This window comes from Cricetulus griseus (genome assembly GCF_003668045.3).
Source record: "Cricetulus griseus strain 17A/GY chromosome 1 unlocalized genomic scaffold, alternate assembly CriGri-PICRH-1.0 chr1_0, whole genome shotgun sequence".
Lineage (NCBI taxonomy): Eukaryota > Metazoa > Chordata > Mammalia > Rodentia > Cricetidae > Cricetulus > Cricetulus griseus.
In genome coordinates, this window is record NW_023276806.1 from 248915431 (window position 1) to 248938923 (window position 23493).

Below are 23493 nucleotides of genomic sequence, written 5' to 3' on the forward strand. Positions count from 1 at the left end.
TGGGCAGGAGAGCACTGGGACTTTAATACACAGCACAACACTTGTGACAACAGGATGGGCAGAGATGTATGTGACAACATTCCACAGTCCAGGATGGCTGATCTGAAAGCAGACTTTGTGTTTCCAGAATATTCAGTAGTAGGGCCGTCTGGGGTTGTTCTGGGGGAGGCCAAAAAGATCAAAAGTGATAGTGTTAGTGGGAAATTGCAGGTCCTCCCCTCCAGAACCTTCCAGGTAACAGAGCTGGGGCAGGGCCTTTGCTGTCACCTCCCCCCAAACAGCAGGGAGTCAGGCAGGCACTCACCAGGGGGTTGGGCCGGAAGCGGTAGGCCAGCATCATCCTCTTGCGGAAGGCTTCATACTCATCATCCTCCTTGGAGAGCTCAGCTGGCCGGTCAATGCCAAAGCCAGCTCCATCTACTGTGGTGGCTCCCCTGGGGAAAGCCGGAAGTCATAAGTAGGGCCCAGATAGGACAGATAGGAAAGGACTACAGGGTATTGGGGTGAGCAGGGCTCACCCTAGATCCACTTAGACTTGGGTCAGCCAGCCTTGAGTCACACAGCAGTGTGGGAAGCAAGGCTTCACACATGGGACAGTTCTTACTAGTTTCTGGAACCATCTGTGTGCTCCCTGCAAGCACCCTGGCAACACTCACTTGTTCACTGGGTTCTTGATGCCCTGGCCCTCGGTGCCCAGCCCCTCGCCCTCCTTCCAGCCCATCTTCATGAGCATCTGGTAGCCGATGTTCTCTACTGTCAGCTTGAATTCCTTGTACTCTGAGTAGTCTGGCTCTCGGCCCTCCTGCAACAGAAGAGAGGAAGTTGCCAGTCATGGGGACTGCAGCTCTGGTTCCAATGCCTGCCCCACCTGCTCTTAGCCTCATGCCAGAATGGGACCACCCATGTGCCCCACTCCCACGAATGTCAGACCCCACTCAAACAGATTCAGCTCTTCATCCTTCTGTTATCCCCAAGGGCTGAGCTTCCTGGCAGTCAAGTCAAAAGGGCAAGGTGACAACTGAAACAGTCCCATTGGGATTTTATTGACAAAGAATAACTCATGTTCTAAAAACAATTTGTTCCAAATACCCAGCTTGGGGACAACCTATCGCACAGAATGCTAAACAGACATAGCTATGGGACACAAAGAGAACCCAATTCATGTCAAAGCAGCCCACTGGTTCTTGAGGCCACCACAGTAGGAACAGTATGCAAGGTGGTGCCTCCCTCTCAGCACTTGAGTGACAGAGATAGGATGACAAAGGGTCAAGGTCAGCCTGTTTTACACAGTGAGTCAAGACTGCATGGCAAGACCCTGTCTTTTTTTTTTTCCCTCCCGAGACAGAATTTCTCTGTGTAGCCCTGGCTGTTCTGAAACACACTCTGTAGATAAGACTGACCTCAACTCAAGAGATTCACCTGCCTCTGCCTCCTGAGTGCTGGAATTAAATAAATACATGCCCCACCACCACTGGTAAGACCCTATCTTGAAAATAAAAAAGAAAGAAAGAAAGAAAGAAAGAAAGAAAGAAAGAAAGAACGAACTTCTGCTTTGGAAGTCCTCTGCAGGTATGTCTAGTTGAGGCTGGGACATGCTACACTGTTTAATTCCCTACCTGTCAGCACCTGCCTTGGTACAGGAAAGCTGGGTGCCTTCCCATCAGCTTCCCCAGGTCTGACCCTGGGGTGCTCACCTTCAGGGCCTTGAAGGTCTCCATGAACTTCTCCAGCTCATCAGGGGGCAAGAAGTCACCAATGAAGTGCTTGCCGCGACCCATCTGTGTCAGCTGCTCTGCCCACTCTGAAGAGGGAAAAGCAAATGGTGAGGGATGAGGTGGTGGTGATACCAATGTTTCCCTTTCTTGACTTGCAACCCCGATCACCGTTCCACACAAACACCACGGAGCCCCCCCCCTCCCCCCAACACACACGCTAAGGTAACAGAGGCAGAGCTAGCATCTCTGCACCATGTGCCATGGCCAGGTTGTGCCATCCCCCATGCCCCACACACCCCGGGTCTTGTCCATCTCCATGCGCCGCAGCTGGTGCTCCCAGGTGCCCAGCTCGCTGTCCACTTCCTCGTCACTGTCATAGCCGTGCTGGTGCTGCTGTAGCGCCTTCTCCCACAGCAGCTGCATGTCCTGCATGGCGCGCTTGTGCTGCATGATCATGTCATACATCTGTTGCATCTGTGGAGGTAACAGGCAGGGGCTTGGTGAGGGTGTCTCCCTCCCTGCCCAGGAAAGCAGGCAGGACAAGAGCTGTAAGCACCTACATCCCAGCACGGAGAGTGGGGACGCTCAGCCACAGAGCAAGGACAGAAGCAGATGTCAGGCTACAGGCCTATGGCAAGGGACAGCTGGGGGTTCTGGGGCTGTAATCCTACCTCACCTGCCTAGTAGGACACCCTTTCCTAGACACTGGAGGGAGCTGGGGCAGGGGAGAACAAAGGGAGACCTCTCTAAAGCCTAGTCCACAGGTCCTGGGCACTGCCTGTCAGGAGTCCTCAGGCAGCACTAGTGGATACAATAGTAGCCCTTGCCTGGGGGCAGAGCTGAGTCCCCACCTGTGGTCTTACCTCTTGCTGCTCCTTCAGCTGCTTCTTCTGTGCATCAGACAGCTCTGTGACACCCACCAGGCCCACAGGTTTCCCCTTCTCGTAACCAAGCCCCTTGAGATCCTGAACTAGAGGCAGAAAACAGACGACAGGACAGTGAGAAAGTGGCAATTTGGTGCCAGTGTTTCAGGTACCTGGTGTCAACCCTCCCCAGGAAACCCCAGGCAAAGTCCAGAGAAGAACAGGCCCTCTTGTCCTAGATGCTGGCCTGGAGAGGCCCCACTGTGGTGGAGGCTGTCATGTAAACTGTTGTATACATGACACCTCTTCAGGAAGAGGTCTGATCCAGGAAGGTTTCAGTCCCTTAGCCACAAATGTTGACACCCAGGGATCAAAAAGGGTCCCACATCCCAGGATAGAAACCTGCCTCCCCCCGACCCCGAGTCCTCACTCAATACCACACTACTAATGGTTGACAGAGCAGGGGCCTGAGAAGGTAACAGAAAGGAGCTGAGCTCCATGCATGTCCACTAGTCACAATCGCTATCTGGATTGGGTCTGACCTTAGGCTCTGCCATGTGGCTCCCTCAGGGGAAACAGCTGCTATCCTCAAAGCTACTGATGTAAACATTATCTTAGAACTTGCTGGAACTGCACTGATCCATGGTGAGGGTGCTGTGATAGCCCATATAGTTGGCAGAAGGAACCAAACACTCCTGGGAAGGAAAACCAAGCCCTTACATACTTGCACACACAGGCAGATCCCTCAGGAAGATGGAAAGGGCTCAGTCTACAAAAGTCACCAAGGCATCGTCTTGTGGGAATTTCAGCCAATAGTCAGAGGCTATGGGTGCCAAATGAGGATGTATTTAGGGAGTCCTCAAGAGCCCAGAATAAAGGGAAGTCAGGTATTTATTGGGGAATCACTCACAAATGAAAAAGCAAGGTGGAGACCCACTGAGGTCTACTGTCCTTAGCCTCTGAATGCTGCCACCCACATTTTGATCACAGACAGCACCTGCTCCCAGCCCACGTTTTTCTCCTTGATCTAAGAACTGAAGGCCCTGGACTACAGACTGGTCTTGAAAGCTAGGCAGGATGCCCACCCACAGGCACCAGGAGAACAGACTTTCCTGTGGGCTGTGGCCGCTGGCTGTAGCTATCAACTGAGAAAATGCCTCCATAACATCAGCTGTGGCTGGCAGTGGTGGCACACACCTTCAGTCCCAGCACTCTGGAGGCAGAGGCAGGTGGATCTCTGTGAGTTCAAGGCCAGCCTGGTCTACAGAGTGAGTTCCAGGATAGGCTCCAAAGACACAGAGAAACCCTGTCTTGAAAAACAACAAACAAACAAAACAAAACAAAAAGATCAGGCTGTAGCCCAGTGGTGGCAGCGCACACCTTCAGGCCAGGGCTAAATAGAGAAACCTTTCTCAAAAAAGACAGACAGACAGACAGACAGACAGACAGGAAGAAAGGAAGAAAGGAAGAAAGAAGGAAAGAAAGAAAGAAAGAAAGAAAGAAAGAAAGAAAGACAGAAAGGAAAGCAGTAAGCAATATGAGCAAGTCATAAAGAGCAAGCCGGTAAGCAGCACCCCTCATTGGCCTCTGCATCAGCTCCTGCCTGGAGGTGCCTGTCCTGTGTGAGTTCCTGTCCCAACTTTCTTCCATGATGAAAAGTGCTATGGAAGCATAAGCCAAATCAATTCTTTCTTCCCCAAGTTACTTTTGGTCATGGTGCTTTATCACAGCAATAGAAACCATAATGAAGATAGGGGCCATTCTCTTGTCAATGTGAGCTACTGGGGGAGGGAGTGGTGGTGGGTAGGAGAGTGAGCCAGATGGCAGAAGTTCCTCAGCCACTGACTGTCAACTCAGATGACAGAAGACCACCCCACACCATGTGGGCTTGTGGCATGAAATGAGAGACATGTTGGCTGTCTCTCAAACTGCTGTGAGGAGGAAAGGTCAGGGGTGATTGTATGAATCACAATGGTAGCTATCGTAGCTTCTCATCTTGCATTTCCTGAAATTTCTATGACAAAAACATAAGCCATGTGTTTAAAAGCCTAGGACAGAAAATAGTACCATCTGTGTGACCTTGAGTAGAGGCTGACAGCAAATCATGGACACAGATAAGGTAGAAACAGATATACCCAGGAGTCAGTAACTGACTTGCTTAAGTAAAAAGAGGTCAAGAGACATGCTGAGGAAATGTTCCTCACAGAGGAAGGAACCTATCACCAACTGTGACCACCCACGTTCCAATTCCAGGACACATATGATGGAAGGAGAGAGGCAACTCCCCACTGGGTTATCCTATTGCTTTCATATCCTTGCCATGGCACACACTTGGTGGCTCACGCCTTTAATCCTAGCATTTGGGAAATAGAGGCTGACAGATCATTTCGTTCAGGGTCAGCCTAGTCTGCCTAGAGACTTCTAAACCAACTAGAGATGCAGAGTGAGACCCTGACTCACTGACTCAAAACATTAACAAGTATACATTGGCTATTCTTCCAGAGAACCCAGGGTTCAGTTTCCACTATCTAAATGGTAGCTCGAAAACACCTGATACCCTCCCCCTCTTCTAGGCTCTGAGGGCACCAGGCAAGCACATGGTGCACAGATATACATGTACACCATTTACAAAAAAGAAAAAAAAAAAAAAGCCTCATAAACACATTAAGCAAAAAACTGACAGTAGTAGAAGAAGAGAGAGAGGGTCCTACAGTAACAGGACTGGCAATGACTGCAGGAAAGCCCTCACTGCTGGGCCACACCCTAACCCCGAAAATGGCATGTCTAACAATGGGTACAGCACCTACCCAAAACATCAACAAGAGGCTAAAGCTAGAGTGGTGGCAGTGGACAGCTGTCCAGTACGCTAGAGAGGACTCAAGGCAGAGAACATACAAACATACAACACAAAAAGACAGAACATGTGTAGGCAGTGGCAAAAGACTGAAAGCTTTCCCAGAAAACTGACAAAAGATGAAGATGCCTGCCTGCTTCTACCTTTTTTGGTTTTTGATGTTTCAAGATAGGGTCTCTCTGTGTAGCTCTGACTGTCCTGGAACTCATTCTGTAGACCAGGCTGACTTTGAACTCAGAGATCTGCTTACTTCTGCCTCCTGAGTGCTGGGATTAAAGGCGTGTGCCACCACGGGCTCAATTCTACCATTTCTTTATGCCACATGGTACACAGGTCCTAACCAGAGGGATTAGTTAAAAAAGAGAAATGGAAGTGGTGTACACTTTTAAAGTGCAAACCCATTATACCAGCACTGGGAGATGGAGGCAGGGGGATCAGAAGTTCAGTCAGCTTTGGTCACATAGTAAAACTTTGAGCCTAGCTTTGCTTACATGAGACTCTGTCTCAAAAAAGAATGGAGAGCTAGAAAGACAGCTCAGTAGTTAAGAGCGCTGGCTGTTCTTCCAGGACTTGGGCTTGATTCCCAGCACTCCATGGTGGCTCCCTAATACCCTTTTCTTGTCTGTGGGTACCACATACATGTAATGCCCAGACAAACATGCAGACAAACACCCAAACATATTAAAACAAAAGTACGCAAATGTAAGAAATAAAAATAACGGGAGCTAGTCATGGTGCTCCACACCTTTCACCCTCAGAACTCTGAGGGCTGGGGCTGTAGCTCAGAGCAGTTCAGCATGTTGAAGGCCCTGGGATTGATACTCAGCATCAAAAAACATATATCATTATTAATTTCTTAAGTCTTCTATAAGGTTTTTGCTGTTGTTGTTGGGGAAGCATCTTCCCTATGTAAACCTTGCTGGCCTGGATCTCACAATGCAAACCAAACTGTCCTTAAACTCAAAAATTCACCGACCTCTGCCTCCTGAATGGTGGGATTAAACTATGTGCTACCATGCCCAGCCCTTTATAACCCTTATTCCTATTTCCTGGACTACCATACACACCCCTTGGAGTAAGGTACTACTTACTACACTTAGCCAAACATGGTAGAATACACTATCCCAGCAGCTAGGAGGTAGAGGATCAGGGTTCTGGTTATCCTCAGCTACATGAGACTATCTGAAAACACTGTCCCCAAAACCAAAAACCACAATGAGACTGTTTCAGATCTACCAGGATGGACATGTATGTATGAATGTATGTATGTATATATGTGTACATATATGTTTTGAGATAGGGATAGCCTGGGACCTGCAATTTCTCTGATGTAGTTTCCTCACTACTGGGATAACAGGGCTTTATGCCACCATGCCTTAGCTCTGAGTTATGTCACTGTACAAAAAAAGCACCAATAGTCACAGGCTTTGGTGATTGTGTGGGTTCTGGACCCAACCCCCACTGGAGACTCAGGGCCAATTCTGGTTGCATGATGTCTACACACAAATAATCCAGAGTATCCAACCACAGGAGGAGTGAAATTGTGGCCCATGCTCTGAAATGACCTCTAGGACCAACAAGACAAGGTGGGTAGCCTACCTGACAGAGGTGACGGTGAGGCATCTATGTCCCTCTGTGCTAGTTCAGCAGGTGGCAGCTCCACTTTGTCCTCCTCAGGCCCCCACCGACTCTTCCGCTTCCTCTTCACAGTGGCTGTGGTGGTGGGCTTCCCAGGGATGGATGGAGTGGGGTTGACAGCAGGTGCTGGGGCCACTGGAGTGGGGCAGGCAGTGATGGGGGGCACAGCCCCAGACAGGGCTTCAGGGGCAGACTTGCGCCGCAGGCTGGGGTTGGGAGCAGGAGCAGGGAGGGAGACTGTGGAGCCTGCCTTGGCTTTCCGAAACTCCTCCAGCTTTTGACGGTAGTATTTGTATCCTTGGCTGTTGGGATCATAGAGAAAACTGCAAAGGAAAGCAGGGGACAGCATTGCAGGATTGAGACATGGCCCTGCTTACTGGGATTAGAACAGATCAGGTTATACGCACTCAGGGTTGCTGGAGACACTGTCCAGTCAGGCCTCAACCACAGGCAGTACACTGCAAGCCTCTATTAGGCCATCTTTAGTCATAAAGGCTTCTGCTGGGATGTGATAAGCACTCTCAGAGTCTCCCCAACCTACAATGACCTTACATCAGAAAATTCTGAGCTGTTGGAAGACCTTGGGTACTCCTCCTTCTAATCCCCTGTGGGCCGACAGTGCAAAACAGGAGTACTGGGCTCCAGTCCCACCTCAAAGGTAAAGTGGCTTCGGGGCAGAAGCATCCCCTGAAAGCCGTAGGCAGAAAGCTCATCCCCTTTGTCCTGAGCCAGATGGGAAAACACAGGACTGAGACAACAAAAACTCAGCTCTTCTCCACTGCCTGCTCCTCTGACAGTCAGAATGGTGCGGCTTAGCCCAGCATTCCCATTTCATGTGGCAAATTCCAAGAAAGATTCAGCTATGCATACACACAGAACAGGGAACTAGGTCTTGGATTGAGGACCCAGACCAGCACCTATGAACCTGGAGGTTGGTCCCAGCAGAGCTGTACCACAAAAGAGAGCTTGGCCCCAGTCTCCTGGGGCTGCCTGAGGCCTGCTGCTATCTTACTCTGTGCTCAGATGCTCAGTCTCTCCTATATGGTGTAGAATTTGCACACAGCTTATACATACCCACCTTTGTGAGCAGAACTCAGCTGTAAGAAACTGAGAATGTCTTAAACAATGGCAGTGGAGCTGCCCTGTGCTGTTCAGGGAAGGACTGTAGTTTGCACACACAGCACTGAGGCAGCCTTTGAGTATTTTCACCGTGTGGCTTGCAAAATGTTTGGTGGTGCACCACAGGACACAGGAACTGACAGCACATGGTCAGATACTGAGGCTCCCTTCTGCATGAGCAATAACCTCCCACAAAGTCCACAGACTCAGCCTGTGTGTCCACATGAGCCCTAGGAGACAGCTGGAAGAAGTCTACTAACACCTGCCATCTGGGTAGGGCAGAACAGGAATACCAGGAAATGGTGGTGTCTCCTTTGTATTCCTGGGTCGTAGTATAAGCATGGCCAAGTAAAGGCCATTAGTAAAAGAAACAAGGGGGCTGGAGAGATGGCGCAGGGGTTAAGAACACTGGCTGCTCTTAAACAAGGCTGGGGTTCAGTTCCCAGCACCCACATGGCAGCTCACAACCGTCTGTAACTCTAGTTCCATGGTATCTGACATCCTCTTCTGGCCTTTATCATGTGGTACACATATATGCATGCAGGCAGAACACTCAAAATTTTTTAAGAGACAAAGCTGTGACCCATAATCCTTGCATGTGGAAGGCAATGTAAAAGGATTTCTAAGTCTAAGGTCAGTGGTTCTAGACAAGACAGAGCTACACTCTCTCTTCTCTCTCCCTCCCTCTCTCTCACATGCACATGCCGCACATGCCCCCCACCCCCAGCATCCCAGTACTCGAGAGGCTGAGACAGGAAGATGGAGATTAAAAGACAGTCTGAGACAGAAGGAGCCTGCCCTTAAATAAAAATGGGAAGCAGTACAAAATGCACACACCTTAACTTTGGGCTAGAAAGATGGCTCAGCCATTATGAGCACTGGCTGCTCTTCCAGAGGACTTGGATTCAGTTCTCAGAACTCACAGAATGCCTCATAAGTATTATAACTCCAGACCTAGGAGGCCCAACATGCTCTTTAAGCTCTGCAGGCACTTGGCATGCAAGGGGTACATAGTCATCAATATGTGCAAAACACAAACACATTAAAAACAAGCAACCCCCCCCCAAAAAAAAAGCCACACACACACCAAAAACAACCAAACAAACAAAAAACCAAAACCAAAAAGAGAATCTGTCAGGTTATGGTGGTAGTATACACCTTTGTCCCCTCACTTGGGAGGCAAAGACAGGTAGATCTCTATGAGTTTGAAGGCAGCCTGGCCTACAGAACAAGTTCTAGGACAGTCAGAGCCATTATATATAGAAACCCTGTCTAGCCAGGTGGTGGCGGCGCACACCTTTAATCCCAGCACTCTGGAGGCAAAGGCAGGTAGATCTCTGTAAATTCAAGGCCAGCTTGGTCTACAAAGAAACCTTGTCTTGAAACAAAACAAAACAAAAACAACAAAAGAAACCCTGTCTCAAAAACAAAAACCAAACCAAACCCCAAAGTAACTCCTGCCTGGCATCCTCTTCTTTGACTTTCCTCACACCAAGGACTACAAAATCAAATCTCCTTCCTCTATGAGCCACCAAGCCTAAGGAACACTGACAGCATCCGTGGAAATGGAGAGAGACACCATTTCAATATTTGGGGCATGCTTCTAAAACAAGGCCTCTTGTCTTAGTTTCCTTGCCCCTAAGAAGCCAGCATTTGATCAGGGCACGGTGGTGCACACTTTTAATCCCAGCACTTGAGAGGCAGGACCAGGCAGATCTCTGTGAGTTTGAGGCCAGTCTGGTCTACAGAGTGAGTTCTAGAATAGCAAGGACTACACGAAGAAACCCTGTCACACAAACAAAACACCAAAAAACAAAAAATCAACTAAACATTCCAGGACCTGGCTCACATGGCAAGAGACCCACTTGCCTTACAGCAACTGTGAAGACATTAACCTCTGAGGCTGGATGTTACATCTGTGACTGACATTTCTGTTTTATGAGGTTGAACCTTTCAATGTACCCCAGGTTGACTTTGAACTCAACCAATGATCCTCCTGCCTCAGCCTCCTGCATGCTGGTTTGTTACTGCTGTATCATCACTTTGGATGACATGCTTTCTGAGGCACAGCTTAGCAATGTGTTGGCTTGCCAAAGGAACATGCTTTTGGCTTCCTGACACATGGCTGGCTACAAAGGGGTCTTCCCCTGTTGTTTGAGACAGGGTCTCACTATGTAGCCCCGGATAGCTTTAAATTCAGATTCACCTGCCTTGGCCCTCTTGAGTGCTGGAAATAAAGGCTTACACCACCACATCCAACTCTCAAAGCATATTTGTTTGTTTGTTTATTAAGACATGGTTTCTCTGTTTAGCCTGGCTGTCCTGAATTTTCTAGACCAGGCTGCCCTTGACTTTATAGAGATCGGTCTGCCTCTGCCTCCCAAGTTCTGGGATTAAAGGCGTGTGCCACTAATGAGGGTACAAAGTATTTAATCAGGCTGCAGGGTGTGCAACGGATGCTGGCCACATTAGGGTCCATGAGTAATGGGCACACCCTCTAAGATCAGGAATGCAGGGAGGTGCCATCTCTCTCTATCTAGTAAGCCTGGACTTCAAGGCTACCTCACATTTAATCCAGTGTGATGATTAGTTTTCACTGTCAACTAGACAGTCTAGAATCATTTGGGAAGAGTCTCAGTGAGAGAGTGTCTGGATCAGGCTGCCCTGTGGGTGTGTTCATGAAGGGTTATCTTGACTACAGTAACTGAGGTGGAAGAGCTGCCTACTTTGAGAAGCACCAATCCCTGTATTAAGGGCCTGGGCTGCATAACAGAGTAGAAAATGTGAGCTGAGCACTGGTAATCATGCATTTAATCTTTGTGCTCTTGACTAGCTACTGTAAGTTACTGCTGTCTCTCCTCATAAAAGACTGTAATCTGGAACAGAGAGCCAAAGTCACTCTTTTCCCCTCAGTTGCTTTGCTTGGGGAACTTTTCCCTGGCAGCTGGGAACAAAGTGAAGACAGCAAGTGAGACTGAACTGCCAATGTCACGCCATGAAGAACTCACGGTGCTTTGGGGGTGCCAGACAACAAAAGCTCCATTCCTTCCTCAGTCTGGCAAGTCACAGGGATGAATGTGCAAATAGTCTTGTCAGCCACACCACATCCCAGGTACCCACTCTTGGTCCAGTGTCCACAACAGTTATCTTGAGGCTAGGTATCTACTGCAAGACCCTTCAGGCAGACAAAGGGCCAGGCAGGAGGCCCAGGGCCACATGAGCCAACCATATCTCAGTGAAAAGCTGGGTGGGGCTGGACCTTGACCTCCTGAGAAGCTAGGGCTCAGAATAAAGTCCCATCACTCTGCCCAGCTATTGTGTGCCACACAGACCTCCCTAGAAAATAGAACATGAAAATCAATGAGTTCTCACAGAGATGAGCAACAGATAACTCTATAAAAGGTTATTAGGCTGTGGGTGATGGCATACACCTGTCACAGCAGATGCAATAGACTGAGGGAGGAGAAGCAGGAGCTCCAGGGCAGTTCTCGCTGCAGTTAGACTCTGCTGGCTCCTTTCAGACCCACAGCATACTGCCCTCCAGATGACAGCAAATGTCACAGTGAGTCTACACCTCAGGGTTGGGTATCAGCTCATGGGCAGGTCCACTAGTGATTCAGCCCTCTTTGGGACCAGAGCACCGGATGATTTCCTATTCTTCACACCTTGAGACTCCTGTTCCCTACTGGCCCTCATCATAAAAGGCATCCAAGACCACACCCAATTATAAACTTTTGTAAACCACAAGTCCAGCCTGCCCCTAGCCAGGAACTGCCATCTGTTACAGGGCACAAGATAAACTCTACATTATAAGACACATGGAGTGCCAGGCGTTGGTGGCGCATGCCTTTAATCCCAGCATTCAGGAGGCAGAGGCAGGCGGATCTCTGTGAGTCCGAGACCAGCCTGGTCTCCAGAGCAAGTTCCAGGACAGCCGCCAAAGCCACAGAGAAACCCTGTCTCGAAAAACCAAAAAAAAAAAAAAAACAAACAAACAAACAAACAAAAAAAAACCAAGACACATGGAGAAAGACACCAGTGTGCCTACTCAGATACCATTCAAGAACCACCCATGAACTCTGGAATTAGAAACTTCCAGGCTATCTTGGTGTGGTAGCACTTGCTTTTAGTCTCAGCACTCAGAAGGCAGAGGCAGGAGGATCTCTTGAGTTTCAGGTGACCCTGATCTACAGAGTGAGTTCCAGGACAGCCAAGGCTTATAATAGTAAGATCCTGTCTCAAAATAAAAAACATAAAAAAAAAAAAAAAAAGTAACCCCTTAACATGGTGTTCTATACCTTCACCTACATAGACCACGGCCAAAGTGAGCTTTTCTTTTTTTTTTTTTTTCAAAGATTTTATTTATTTATTATGTATACAACATTTTGCTTCCATGTATATCTGCACATCAGAAGAGAGCACCAGATCTCATATCGGATGGTTGTGAGCCACCATGTGGTTGCTGGGAATTGAACTCAGGACCTCTGGAAGAACAGTCAGTGCTCTTAACCTCTGAGCCATCTCTCCAGTCCCCAAAGTGAGCCTTTCTAATGAGCTGAATTTGAATTATCTACTGACCACCTGGTCCCTCTAAGTGACGATACTCTGGAAGGAGCCTTCAGAAGTGTTCACCAGAGGCCCTCTGAGGTCCATAGTTTGGTCTCTGATCAAGTGTTTTCTGTTTCCTGGCCAGTGGAGACACCAGAACCCTCTGCTAACACACTGCAGACTCCATGCTGCCTTCCTAGCCACAATGGAAGACAGGAGCCGAAACAAACCCTTCCTCCCTGTCTACTGTCTACTTGTGCATGCAGAGCCTTACCTGAAGGCCTGGTTCTCACGGTTGTTCTGGAGGGCAATGGTCTCCACTTCAGGACCCCCGTCTGCTATGAACCTGGCCAACTTTTCTGCAAGGTTCTTGGCCTCTTCGTCCTCTGGGGGTGAAACTTTAAGCAGGCTGTCAGTACTGAGCTCAACTCACCACACCCAACAGCCTAATTCCTGCTAAAGAGCCCCTCGGGAGCGAGCGGGGCTTGTCTTAGGAACGGTGCAAAGAGAGACAGGCAAATGGGAATCAGATTATTATAGGGACCAAAACCAGAGAGATATCACAACTATACAATCCCACCCCACCCAGAAAGTACAGAAAGGGGGGCTCACCCTCCCTCCTTTCCTGGGGAAGGATGAAGCAGAAGTCTGCAGTGATTCAAACATGTTTCCACACATCAGACAGACTCCTGTTGTCCACCAGAGCTCCGACCCTGAAACCCAACCCATCCATCTCCTGCTGTTTGTCCCCAGTTCACCTACTTGGCATCAGGCACCACAGCAGCCTTGGGCACATGTGGAGCTAGAGCTAACCAGAACTTGTCAGAATGACAATGGAATGCTCCTTTGGCCCATTCCCATGTTCTAATGAGCATCTGGACAGACCCCAGCCCCCAGAAGGCCCCTGACATGCTACAGTCCCATATCCTATAGCCAACCCTGGTACTCAGAATTCAGTTAGGCCCTGGGGACCTACAGGCATGTTGACACATCGCAAGAGCAACTCCCACTGCCCATGAGGGCATAGGTTTTGACTGCCATATCCCACAGTGCTCCCTATCCTCCTCCAACCTCTTACCTTTCAGGGCAGCTGCCTGTGGCTTTTGGGCTTCCTTCCTGATCTCAGCTATCTTCTTTCTGTAGTACAGGAATTCCCTGCTATTCTTATCATGTAAAAATCTGGAAAGAGGATTTGGAACATCAGAATGAGTTTCAGTGGTGTGTGAAGCTGAAGCTCCAATGCAAAACCCTCAGCAGGGCATTTACAAAGTGTCCAAGGCTGGGTGCGGCTCAGTAGCAGAGTGAGACCCTGGAGTCTACCCCCAGCACTCCCTCCCAAATAACAATAATAATCTCCTTTGGAGCTGGGGTGTGGCTCAGTAGTAGAGCCCTTGCTTAGCACACAAGTAGCTCTGGGTTCCATCCTGAGCTTCAGACAGGTTTCCACACTTGTATCTAAGACCACAGCAAATGTGTGAGCAGCATGGCACTGCCCCACTGGTACTCACGTGAAGGCAGGGTTATCCTTGTAGTCCTCCATAGCTACTTTCTCTAGCTCGGGGCCTCCTTCCGCCACAAAACGAGCCAGCTTCTCTATCACTCTCCGAGTCTCGGCTCCCTCTGGGGGTGAAACTTTAAGGAGGCTGTCAGTACGGGGCTCCAACTCACACACCCAACAGTCACTAGGTACACTCTCTCTATAGACCGCAACGACAGGGGGAGAAGAGCAAGAGATGCAGGAGGCTGCTGACAGCCATGCACCCAGTTCTGGAGGATGCTTGGTCTTTACAGTCAGACAAGCTGGTGGGGACAGGTTGTCAGGGCCTCTGGTAGTAAAAAAATCTCTAGGCTAAGAGGTCACTGGGAAGTGTATATAGTCTAGTCTGTGTACGTGTTAACTTTTTAAAAAGCATTTTTAAGCATTTATGAGTATGAGTATTTTACCTGCATGTATGTAAGTGCATTCATTACTTGTGTGCAGTGCCCAATGGAGGCAAGAGAAGGGTGTTAGAACCCCTGGAACTGGCATTACAGTTGTGAAACATCATGTATGCCCTCGGAATTGAACCCAGAGCCTCTGTAAGAGAAGCTAGTGCTCTAACCGTTGCAATTTCTACAGCCCCACAATTTTTTTTAAAATAATTTATTTAACTTTATTTTACGTGCACTGGTGTGAAGGTGTCAGATCCCCGGAAATCAGGGTTACAGACAGTTTTAAATTGCCATGTGGGTGCTGGGATTTGAAGGTCCTCTAGATAGCCTCTGAGCCATCTCTCTAGCCCCCTACCCCCACCCCCAGCCCTACATTTCTTTTGACAGTTTTCAAAATAAGAAAATATTTGTTCCTTTGCATTCTTGATTCCCCCACCCCCAGGATTGCTTTGTTTTTGTTTTTTGATACAGGGTTTCTCTGTGTACCCCTGGCTGTCCTGGAAAGATCTGTAGCCCAGGCTGGTCTGGAACTCAGAGATCCCCCTGACTCTGTCTCCAGAGTGCTGGGATTAAAGATGTATGCCACCATGCCAAGCTGTTCCTTTTTTTTTTTCCCAAAAACTTATTTTTAGTTTATGAACATTGGTGTTTTGCCTACCTGATGTCTGTGTTGAGGGTGCCAGATGCCCTGGAACCAGAGTTACAGATAATTATGAGTTGCCATGTGGGTGCTGAGAATTGAACCTGGGTCCTCTGGAAGAACTCTTAACTACTGAGTGGTCTCTCTAGACCCTCAACTGCTCATTTTTGTCATCTTAAGAGATGATGAATTCTTTTGTATGTGTATGCAGGTGCAGATGAAAGCAGGTAGATGTGCATTGTGTGTGTGAAGGTGAGGCCAAAGCATAACCTCCAGTGTAATTCCTCAGAACTGTCCACCTTTCTTCTTTATCTTTTTAAAAGATTTACTTAATGTTTTGGGTTTTTGTTTATTTTTTGAGACAAGGTTTCTTCTGTGTAGCCCTGACTGTTCTAGAAAGATCGGCAGACCAGGCTGGCCTTGAACTCGGAGATCTGCCTGCCTCTGCCTCCCACGTGCTGGGATTAAAGTCCTGTGTCACCACGGCCCAGCTTTATGTTTTTGAGTGTTTTGTCAACATGTGTGTCTGTGTGCCATGTACATAGATATTGCAAATGATTGTGAGCCACCATGTGGGTACTAGGAACCAAACTTGGGACTTCCAAAAGAGCAGCAAATGCTCCTAACTGCTGAGCCATCTCCCTGTTTTTTTGTTTGTTTGTTTTTAATTTTAATTTCTGATTCAGGGTCTCTCCTGCAACTTACCAAGTATACTAACCAGGCTGGCTAGGGAGCCCTATCTGTATCTCCATCACCAGCACTAGGATTACAGCATGTGTCACCACATCCAGTATTTCCTTTTTCTTTTCAGTGTGGGATTTTCAACCAAACTCAGGTCCCCATGCTTAGAAGCCACAATGAAACCATGCACTTTCCTGACTTATCTTTCCAGCTCTAACAATTCTCCTTTAAAAATTACCACACACTCTGAACTGAGCATTATGTGGACTTCAGTTTGTTGTCCTGAAGCTGGCTCCCAAGCACTCTGGACCTGATCCCAGGAGTTTCTGATGGACTCCCTAATCTGGTAATCTCCTGCACCCTCACACACTCACAACCAGCCATATCTCCAAGTAGTCTGAGCTTGTGTTGGTGGGAAAGAGTACTGGCAGACTGACTTCTGGGCATTAGGACACCCACTTTTTCAATTCAATCATTATTTTAGAGATACAATACTAAGTTTGTATCCCACCTCCACTCCCCATAGGGTTTCTCTGTGTAGCCTTTGCTGTTCTGAAACTCATTCTGTAGACCAGGCTGGCCGCAAACTCACAGAGATCCGCCTGCCTCTGTCTCCTAAGTGCTGGGATTAAAGTCCTGCGCCACCACTGCTCAGCTGTGTTTTGTTTTTTTGAGACTTGTATTGCAGGCTGTCATTAGAATAGTTTAAGGCTAGCCTTAAATTCCTGGTCCTCCTGCTTCAACCTTCTGAGTGTTGGGATAATAGACAAGTATCACCATGTCCTGGTTTATGCAGTGCTGGGAATGAAACCAAGGGCATCTGTACATGCTAGACAAAGTACTGCACCTATGAGCCACATCCCCCACCTAAGAATATCCCCTTACAGGTGGATTAGCTGCCTGTTTGAGGCAGGTGGAACTTGCTTTTATATTTCTCCCCGGCCTGGTCCTGAGGCTGAGTCCACTAGTCATTGTATGAACCATATACTTTTATGAATGTCACAAGGGAAACGGCTCACTGCCGGCTGGTGTCTGGCCATTAGGGCAGACACTGAGTCCATAGCTAATCTTATATGCCTTGCTGCTTGGTTGCCAGGAAGCAAAAGAGTGGGATAGAGGGGATAAAGGCACACATGACCTAAGGTGGGTACCGTGAGTCTAGGGGCATTCTATGCTGGATTCTGCTCCAGCTCTCATGCACAGCAAGCATCCCATATGACCACTGTGTACAGAAGCAACTGATAACCAGACAGGTGCTGAGGCCTTGAGATGACCTGTCCCTTACAGAGCATGAGAAGGGCACTGGCAAGGACAGAGCACCTAAGACGGTGTGCCTCCAACCTGCTCTGGTGACCCTCTTTCAGAACAGGCTGACATGGCATAGCTAAGTGGTCTGTGTGACATCTGTGTCAGGGTCACAGGATGTGCAGCAGCCAGTTATTCACATGGTCCTGCTGTCACAGAGCCTTGTTCTGAATGATATGGAGCTGAGTCACTAGAAGACAATGGCCACTGTCATCCTGAGATCAGAGACCACTTCTCCATGTGGGAGCACATTCTCCAAACTTTACATTCTGAACCTGTGGCCCAAAGTATGGACTCAGCCACAGAAGCTCCCACCTTAGTTGACATGAGACCCTGTCCAGGAAGCCATCTATGATGGGCTGTGACAGCAGCCATTGTTCCAGAATGGGGCTAATGTCCTTGGCAGTGCTGTTCCAAGACTTACCAGGGTGGCTCACTCTGCTCAAAACGCACAGCCTCACTTGGACACCTGTGGGCTGCTGACCCAACCACAGCACCTTGTGCCAGGCCCTGGCCATCCCACAACTTACCTTTGATCTCCAGCCACTGTTCATAGTCCTCCTCATCATCATCATCATCATCAGGGGACTGGAAGATGCTTGGGCGGTGTGCGATGGGCAGCTGCTTGGCATGTGAGTAATTCTTCACAGGGCCCAGCGGGCTGCCCAGTCCCAGGCCTGTCCGCTTGCTGAGTAGGAGGGGTCTCTTCAAGGTGCTGGGTGTCGTCGTGCTAGGAGGGGTACTGGGGGGTGCATCTGGGGATGGACAAGAGAAAACACACACTGGAAATCTGCAGAGGGCAGTGCTGTGGACACACCCAGTACGTATGTCCATCATGGTTACAGTCATCTTCACGTATGCCATGGTTGTGCAGACGCCCTAGACCTCTAAAGGGCCACCTCTAGGCCAGGGAAAGTAGACTGAAGCACAGGAGAAATGATTTTCAGGGGTCCTCCTTGCAAGAGGACATGGCAAGGCTTGGCAGGTGGCAGCTCTTGCTGAATGTGCCTTTGCACACCACACCCAATATGGAAGGCAGTCAGCTCCTGGGTGAGACACCAGCCTCCACATTCCAGGTCACAGCCTCTCTAAAGGGTAAGGGACTTAAACAGCATGTTTAAGGCTGGTTTAAAGTCTCCTTCAGTAACAGTGACCTCCAACTGGGCCGTGTGGCTTCCCTGTGCCTGGATTTCTACCCACTGGGGAAAGCTAGAAGATATGTTGTGGTACACACGGCCCCTCTACTAAGACCCCACATGCGGACAGGGCCTGGGGTTGAAGACATGTAATTCAGCTACTCTTGAGACTGTGGCAAAATGTGCAGTTCAAGGCCAGCCTGGGCAACTAAGTCTTGTCTTGAAAACCTAAAACAGGGCTCTTCTGTGTGGTAGAGCACTTGCTGAGCATGCATGAGAACCCAAGTTTGACTCCTAGCACTGCAAAAATTAATCATCTTCATCATCATCATCATCCCCTGGGGTACAATTAAGCTCATGACAAGGCAGGAAACCAAGTTCCCTGGAGAGCAGAGTTTTAGCACAACTGGGCAGGTGGACCACAGCACTAGAGGCTCCACACTCTAGCCTTCATGTCCAAAGCCTCAGTTTTTAAGTGTAAAGCAGGGGTTCCTGGCTATGTGATGCTTTAGAAGCTGAACTCCGCCTGAGATCGGCAGGTATCCTCTGGGTCTAAAAGAACCCCCCTTGCCAGGCAGTGGTGTCACACACCTTTAATCCTAGTACTCAGAAGGCAGAGGCAGGTGGGTCTCTGTGAGTTCAAGGCCTGAGTTAAGTTCCAAGAAGGGCTGTTACACAGAGAAATCCTACCTCGAAGAAAGGGAAAGGAAAAAAAAGAGAGAGAATGCCCTCTCACCAAACAGAAGTGGTACGACACTGCTGAGGACAGGGTGACCAAGACTGTCAGACACATCCTGTCAGCAGTGGGTTCCTAGGAGACAAGGGTGGGGAGGGGACCAGGCTAGCCAGGCTATAATGAGACCCTGCCTTTTTTTGTTATTTATTTATTTTAGATTTTTGTATGTTTCAGTGCTTTGCCTCCATGTATACCTATGTGCCATGTGCATGCCTATCATTCCCAAGAGGGAGTGTGTTGGATCCTTCGGGACCCAAGTGGTTGTGGGCCACCATAGTGGTGCTGGGAAATTAACCTTGGTCCTCTGCAAGGGCAGCAAGTGCTCTTAACAGCAAGTAAAAAAAAAAAAAAAAAATCAGAAGGCAGTGCAGTGGTGACTCATTTCTTTAATCCCAGCACTCGGGAGGCAGAGGCAGGCGGATCTCTGAGTTCAAGGCCAGCCTGGTCTCCAGAAGGAGTTCCAGAACAAAAATAAAAAAATCAGAAGTAAAAATGATAGGATACCAAGCCTATGGATTCAAATACAAGGATCCATGTTTTGTCAACTTTCAAAAGACAGGTGGCAGCAGGGTTGACAAGAGTCTTCTGTCCACAGGTGACATGAAGGGAGATGAGGAAAGGGGCAAGGTAGTGGCCTATATGGTGCCAAATGCAGGGAGTACTGGCTAGAGATGGCCCCAATAAAGTCCTGCAAACGCCTTCCAGGGTGCCTCCCGGTCCTGCACCATCCACAGCAGACTTAAATGTGTCATCTTCTTGACACAACTTAGGCACCTCAAACCAGCTTGATGCTACAACCCACCCACACTCCACTGGGAACCCTCTGGGCCCATTATGGAACATGGAGGACCTGACCCTCTGGTAACAACCTGTCTGTCATCCCACAGGAAAACAGTGAGGACACTTAATGGTGAAACCTGTCACCCACAATGTTCCAGGGAACCTAGGGGACAAAGGCTGGGGTGGGAGGTCTGGCTGAACTCACCTGTGTTTGTCTGTGCCTTCTGCAACTTCAGAAATTGCTGCAAGAAGCTACCATCATTGGCAAACTTGTTGGAGATACAGGAGTTATGTGCACTGGCAATTCTAGAACCAAAGCATGGGTGAGAGTGAGCTGTAGAAGAAGATAGAGAGCCAAGGACAGGGCTAATGCACTAACATTCCTGGCCCCACACCCATCTTGTGTTCTTCTATTGAGAGAGCTAGATTGCAGCCCTTTAAGATGTCAGGGAAAGCCAGGCATTGGAGGCACATGCCATTAATTCCAGCACTCGGGAGGCAGAGGCAGGCCGATCTCTGTGAGTTCCAGGCCAGCCTGGTCTTCAAAGAGAGTTCCAGGACAATCTCCAAAACCTACAAAGAAACCCTGTCTCGAAAAACAAAGGGGAAAAAAAAAATGTCAGGGGACAATGGTTAAATACAGGGAGCAGCATTACATGTAGAGGGCTGACAGCAGTTCTGCCGTGGTGAAAATAACAATGCATATACTTGGGCTACGTCTGCTTGAGCCCTATGGTCCTGGTGGCCCCCATCAATAAGGCTCATGCTCTTTTCCTGAACAGCACATATCCTACTGGATAAGTATGACCTCACTTATTGTTCATCATGTATTACAGCTATCTCTAAAGCAAAATGTATATATGTGCGCGTGTGTGTATCTTGTGACTTTATTTGGTTAAGTTTTTTGAGACAAGGTCTCTCTGCGTAGCCCTGGCTGTACGGGAACTCCCTCTGTAGACCCAGCAGGCCTCAAATTCAGACACCCACCTGCCTCTACCTCTTGAGTGTTAGGACTAAAGGTCTGCGCCACTGCCACCATCACATCCAGATTTGTGGTTTGTTTTATTTATTTATTTATTTATTTATTTATTTATTTTGGTTTTTAGAGACAGGGTTTCTCTATAGTTTTGGAGGCTGTCCTGGAACTCGCTCTGTAGACCAGGCTGGCTGTGTCTCACTATTCTGGGCTGTCCCAGAACTTACTACATAGCTCAGGCTGGCCATAAAATTGCAAAGATCTCTTGCCCCATTGTTCTAAGCACTGGGATTTGTAACTTGTCTCCATACCTGGCATTAATTTGTGTGGTCCACATAAGCACACACACACTCGAAGGGAATACCCCCAGCAATGCCTGGTGAGAACTGAAGGGATCCGCTATATATTGTGCTATGTTGGCTTGCTTCTTAACATAAAGTCATGGGTGACCTCCAGTTGGGTATGTTCCTGCTGTTAACTCCCAAGATCTTGGTTATCAGGTATGCAGTACCATACTGGAGCCTCTGCAAGCATCCTACTTGTACTATCACATCATCCTGTGTCCCAGCACACTGAGACTCTGCTGCCCTAAGTCTCTGAATCTACTTACTCTCCAGGATGAGGGGGCTGTGGGCTGGCTGCATGACTCTGCCTGGCCTTCTGTTCCATTCTGGCCTCGATCTCCCGCTTCTTCTGAGCGATGAGCTCTTCCTGGTGGAGGATATTCATATTCATCTTTCCAGACTTGGGCTGTGCCATCCCAAACCACCGATTAGCCTTTCCTGGGGAGGGAAGAGATGGGGATCAGAAAACACCTTCACTCCATCAGCATGCCTAACAGCAATGATGGATGCGCCAGAAAGCTACTTGACATTCAGAGGACTCAGATGGCCATTTGTTTCTTTCTTCAACAAATGCTTATAGAGTATCAACTCTGTCCAGGTGGGACTCACCTCTGACTGAGAAGACAAGAGAAACTTAACATGAAAAGTTAGCTGCAGCCTGCTTTTGGCAGCAGGCTGAGAACATAGTTCAGTTGGTGGACTGTGTGCTTAGTATGAATGCCTGGGTTCCATTCCTACAAGCATATAAACCAGCTATGCTGGTGCATGTCTATAATCTCAGCACTCAAGAGGTTAAGGCAAGAAGAACAGAAGTTCAAGACTGGGGCTAGAAAGATGGCTCAGCACTTAAGAGCAATGGCTGTTCTTCCAGGGGACCCAGTACCCATATGGAGGCTCATAAAAATTTGTAATTCTGTGTACATTGTGAGCAATAGGTTGCACATACATACAATACAGCCAGGTATTCACACAAAACACAATATGAAAAAGAGAAGCTCAAGGTCACCCTCTTACAATGACTTCTAGATCAGCCTGGTGTACTCAAGGAAAAAAAAGTTGTCCTATAACATTGACACTTGTATAGTGGCATACCTATCCTCACCCACACTTGCTATGATAAATAAACTATATTTTACTTTTTTAGTGTACAGGATGGAGATGATATGGAAAAGTTGGGCAGAGGACAATATGCAGTATTTTCAGGAACCAACCGGGAATTCTGTCAATTTCTAAGTATATCTGTCCCAATTATACATGCTAGGACTAGGGAAATAACCACAGGATGAGTTCAGGGACCCACTGGACCTACTGTGAGTCAGACTTCAGCCAAAACTCTATTAATCATCTGACCTGCTCCATCTTCTGGGCTCTCCAGGTATCAGTGTCAATTCTGAACCGATAGACCCCAGATAATCCAATATACCTTGTTTCCTTTTCCCCAGTGTAGTTACCCTTGTAAAACACTGTAAAAAGGATGGGAGAAAGACTTAGGTCCCTCAGGGAACACTGGCTCATGTCTGGAAACTGGTTCACTGCTGAGATTCCCTCTTGCCGTGATCCAGTTCTTGCCTCCACCATGTGGGTGCAGGAATCAAACTCAGGTCATCGTGGTTGGCAGCAGGGAATTTTATATGCTGAGCCATTTCCTCAGTCTAATATATTAAATTAAATTTTAAAAGCGAGAAACTTCAAATTATGATAAGAACTAAGCTAGAAACACAAAGAGATAACAGAACAGTGCCTATCTATACTGGTAAGATGATCTAAAAATAACTATTAGAAGAGACACAGTTCAGCTGGAAAAGAATTTATCAGGAACCAGAGTCAGGAAGATCCATGTGAGTGGGTCTCAGGGAGACAAGGAACAGATGCCAAAACAAGTCAGGAATTTGCAGTGTATATCTGAGGACCAAAAAATCACCCAGCAGGGCCAGAGGAACCACTTAGGAGCAGGCAGAGGCTAGGTGTGACAAGGGTTGTGGATTTTACTTTTAGGGCTTTGGGAATTCATGAGGTAGTATTTAATAAACAAGTAACAACATCCAATAAAACTTTTTTTTTTTTTTGCTTAAATCTTTATGTGTGTGTATGAACAGGCATGTAAGCGTGGGCACACGTGTTTCATAGTCCCACCACATGGCCAGAGAACAATGTGGGATGCTAGTTTCTGTTTTCCACCTTGACACATAGGCTATTGTTGCTCACAGGTGTGCATTTCAGGTTAGG

General features: G+C 48.1%; 1 protein-coding gene across 1 annotated transcript in view; it reads right to left on the bottom strand.

Moving 5' to 3' along the window:
• The window catches only part of Sugp1 (SURP and G-patch domain containing 1), a 27114-nt gene continuing 3621 nt past the window's right edge, over positions 1 to 23493 (bottom strand). Inside the window, exons 2-14 of the mRNA XM_027394630.2 lie at positions 21534 to 21705; positions 20153 to 20253; positions 17826 to 18050; positions 14246 to 14369; positions 13816 to 13916; positions 13012 to 13135; positions 7032 to 7393; positions 2579 to 2685; positions 2012 to 2189; positions 1695 to 1801; positions 657 to 802; positions 305 to 434; positions 1 to 159 (exon numbers count right to left, since the gene is read on the bottom strand). Coding sequence (XP_027250431.1) covers positions 133 to 159; positions 305 to 434; positions 657 to 802; positions 1695 to 1801; positions 2012 to 2189; positions 2579 to 2685; positions 7032 to 7393; positions 13012 to 13135; positions 13816 to 13916; positions 14246 to 14369; positions 17826 to 18050; positions 20153 to 20253; positions 21534 to 21705 — 1904 coding nt within the window. The 3' untranslated portion in view covers positions 1 to 132. The remainder of the gene's footprint in view (positions 160 to 304; positions 435 to 656; positions 803 to 1694; positions 1802 to 2011; positions 2190 to 2578; positions 2686 to 7031; positions 7394 to 13011; positions 13136 to 13815; positions 13917 to 14245; positions 14370 to 17825; positions 18051 to 20152; positions 20254 to 21533; positions 21706 to 23493) is intronic.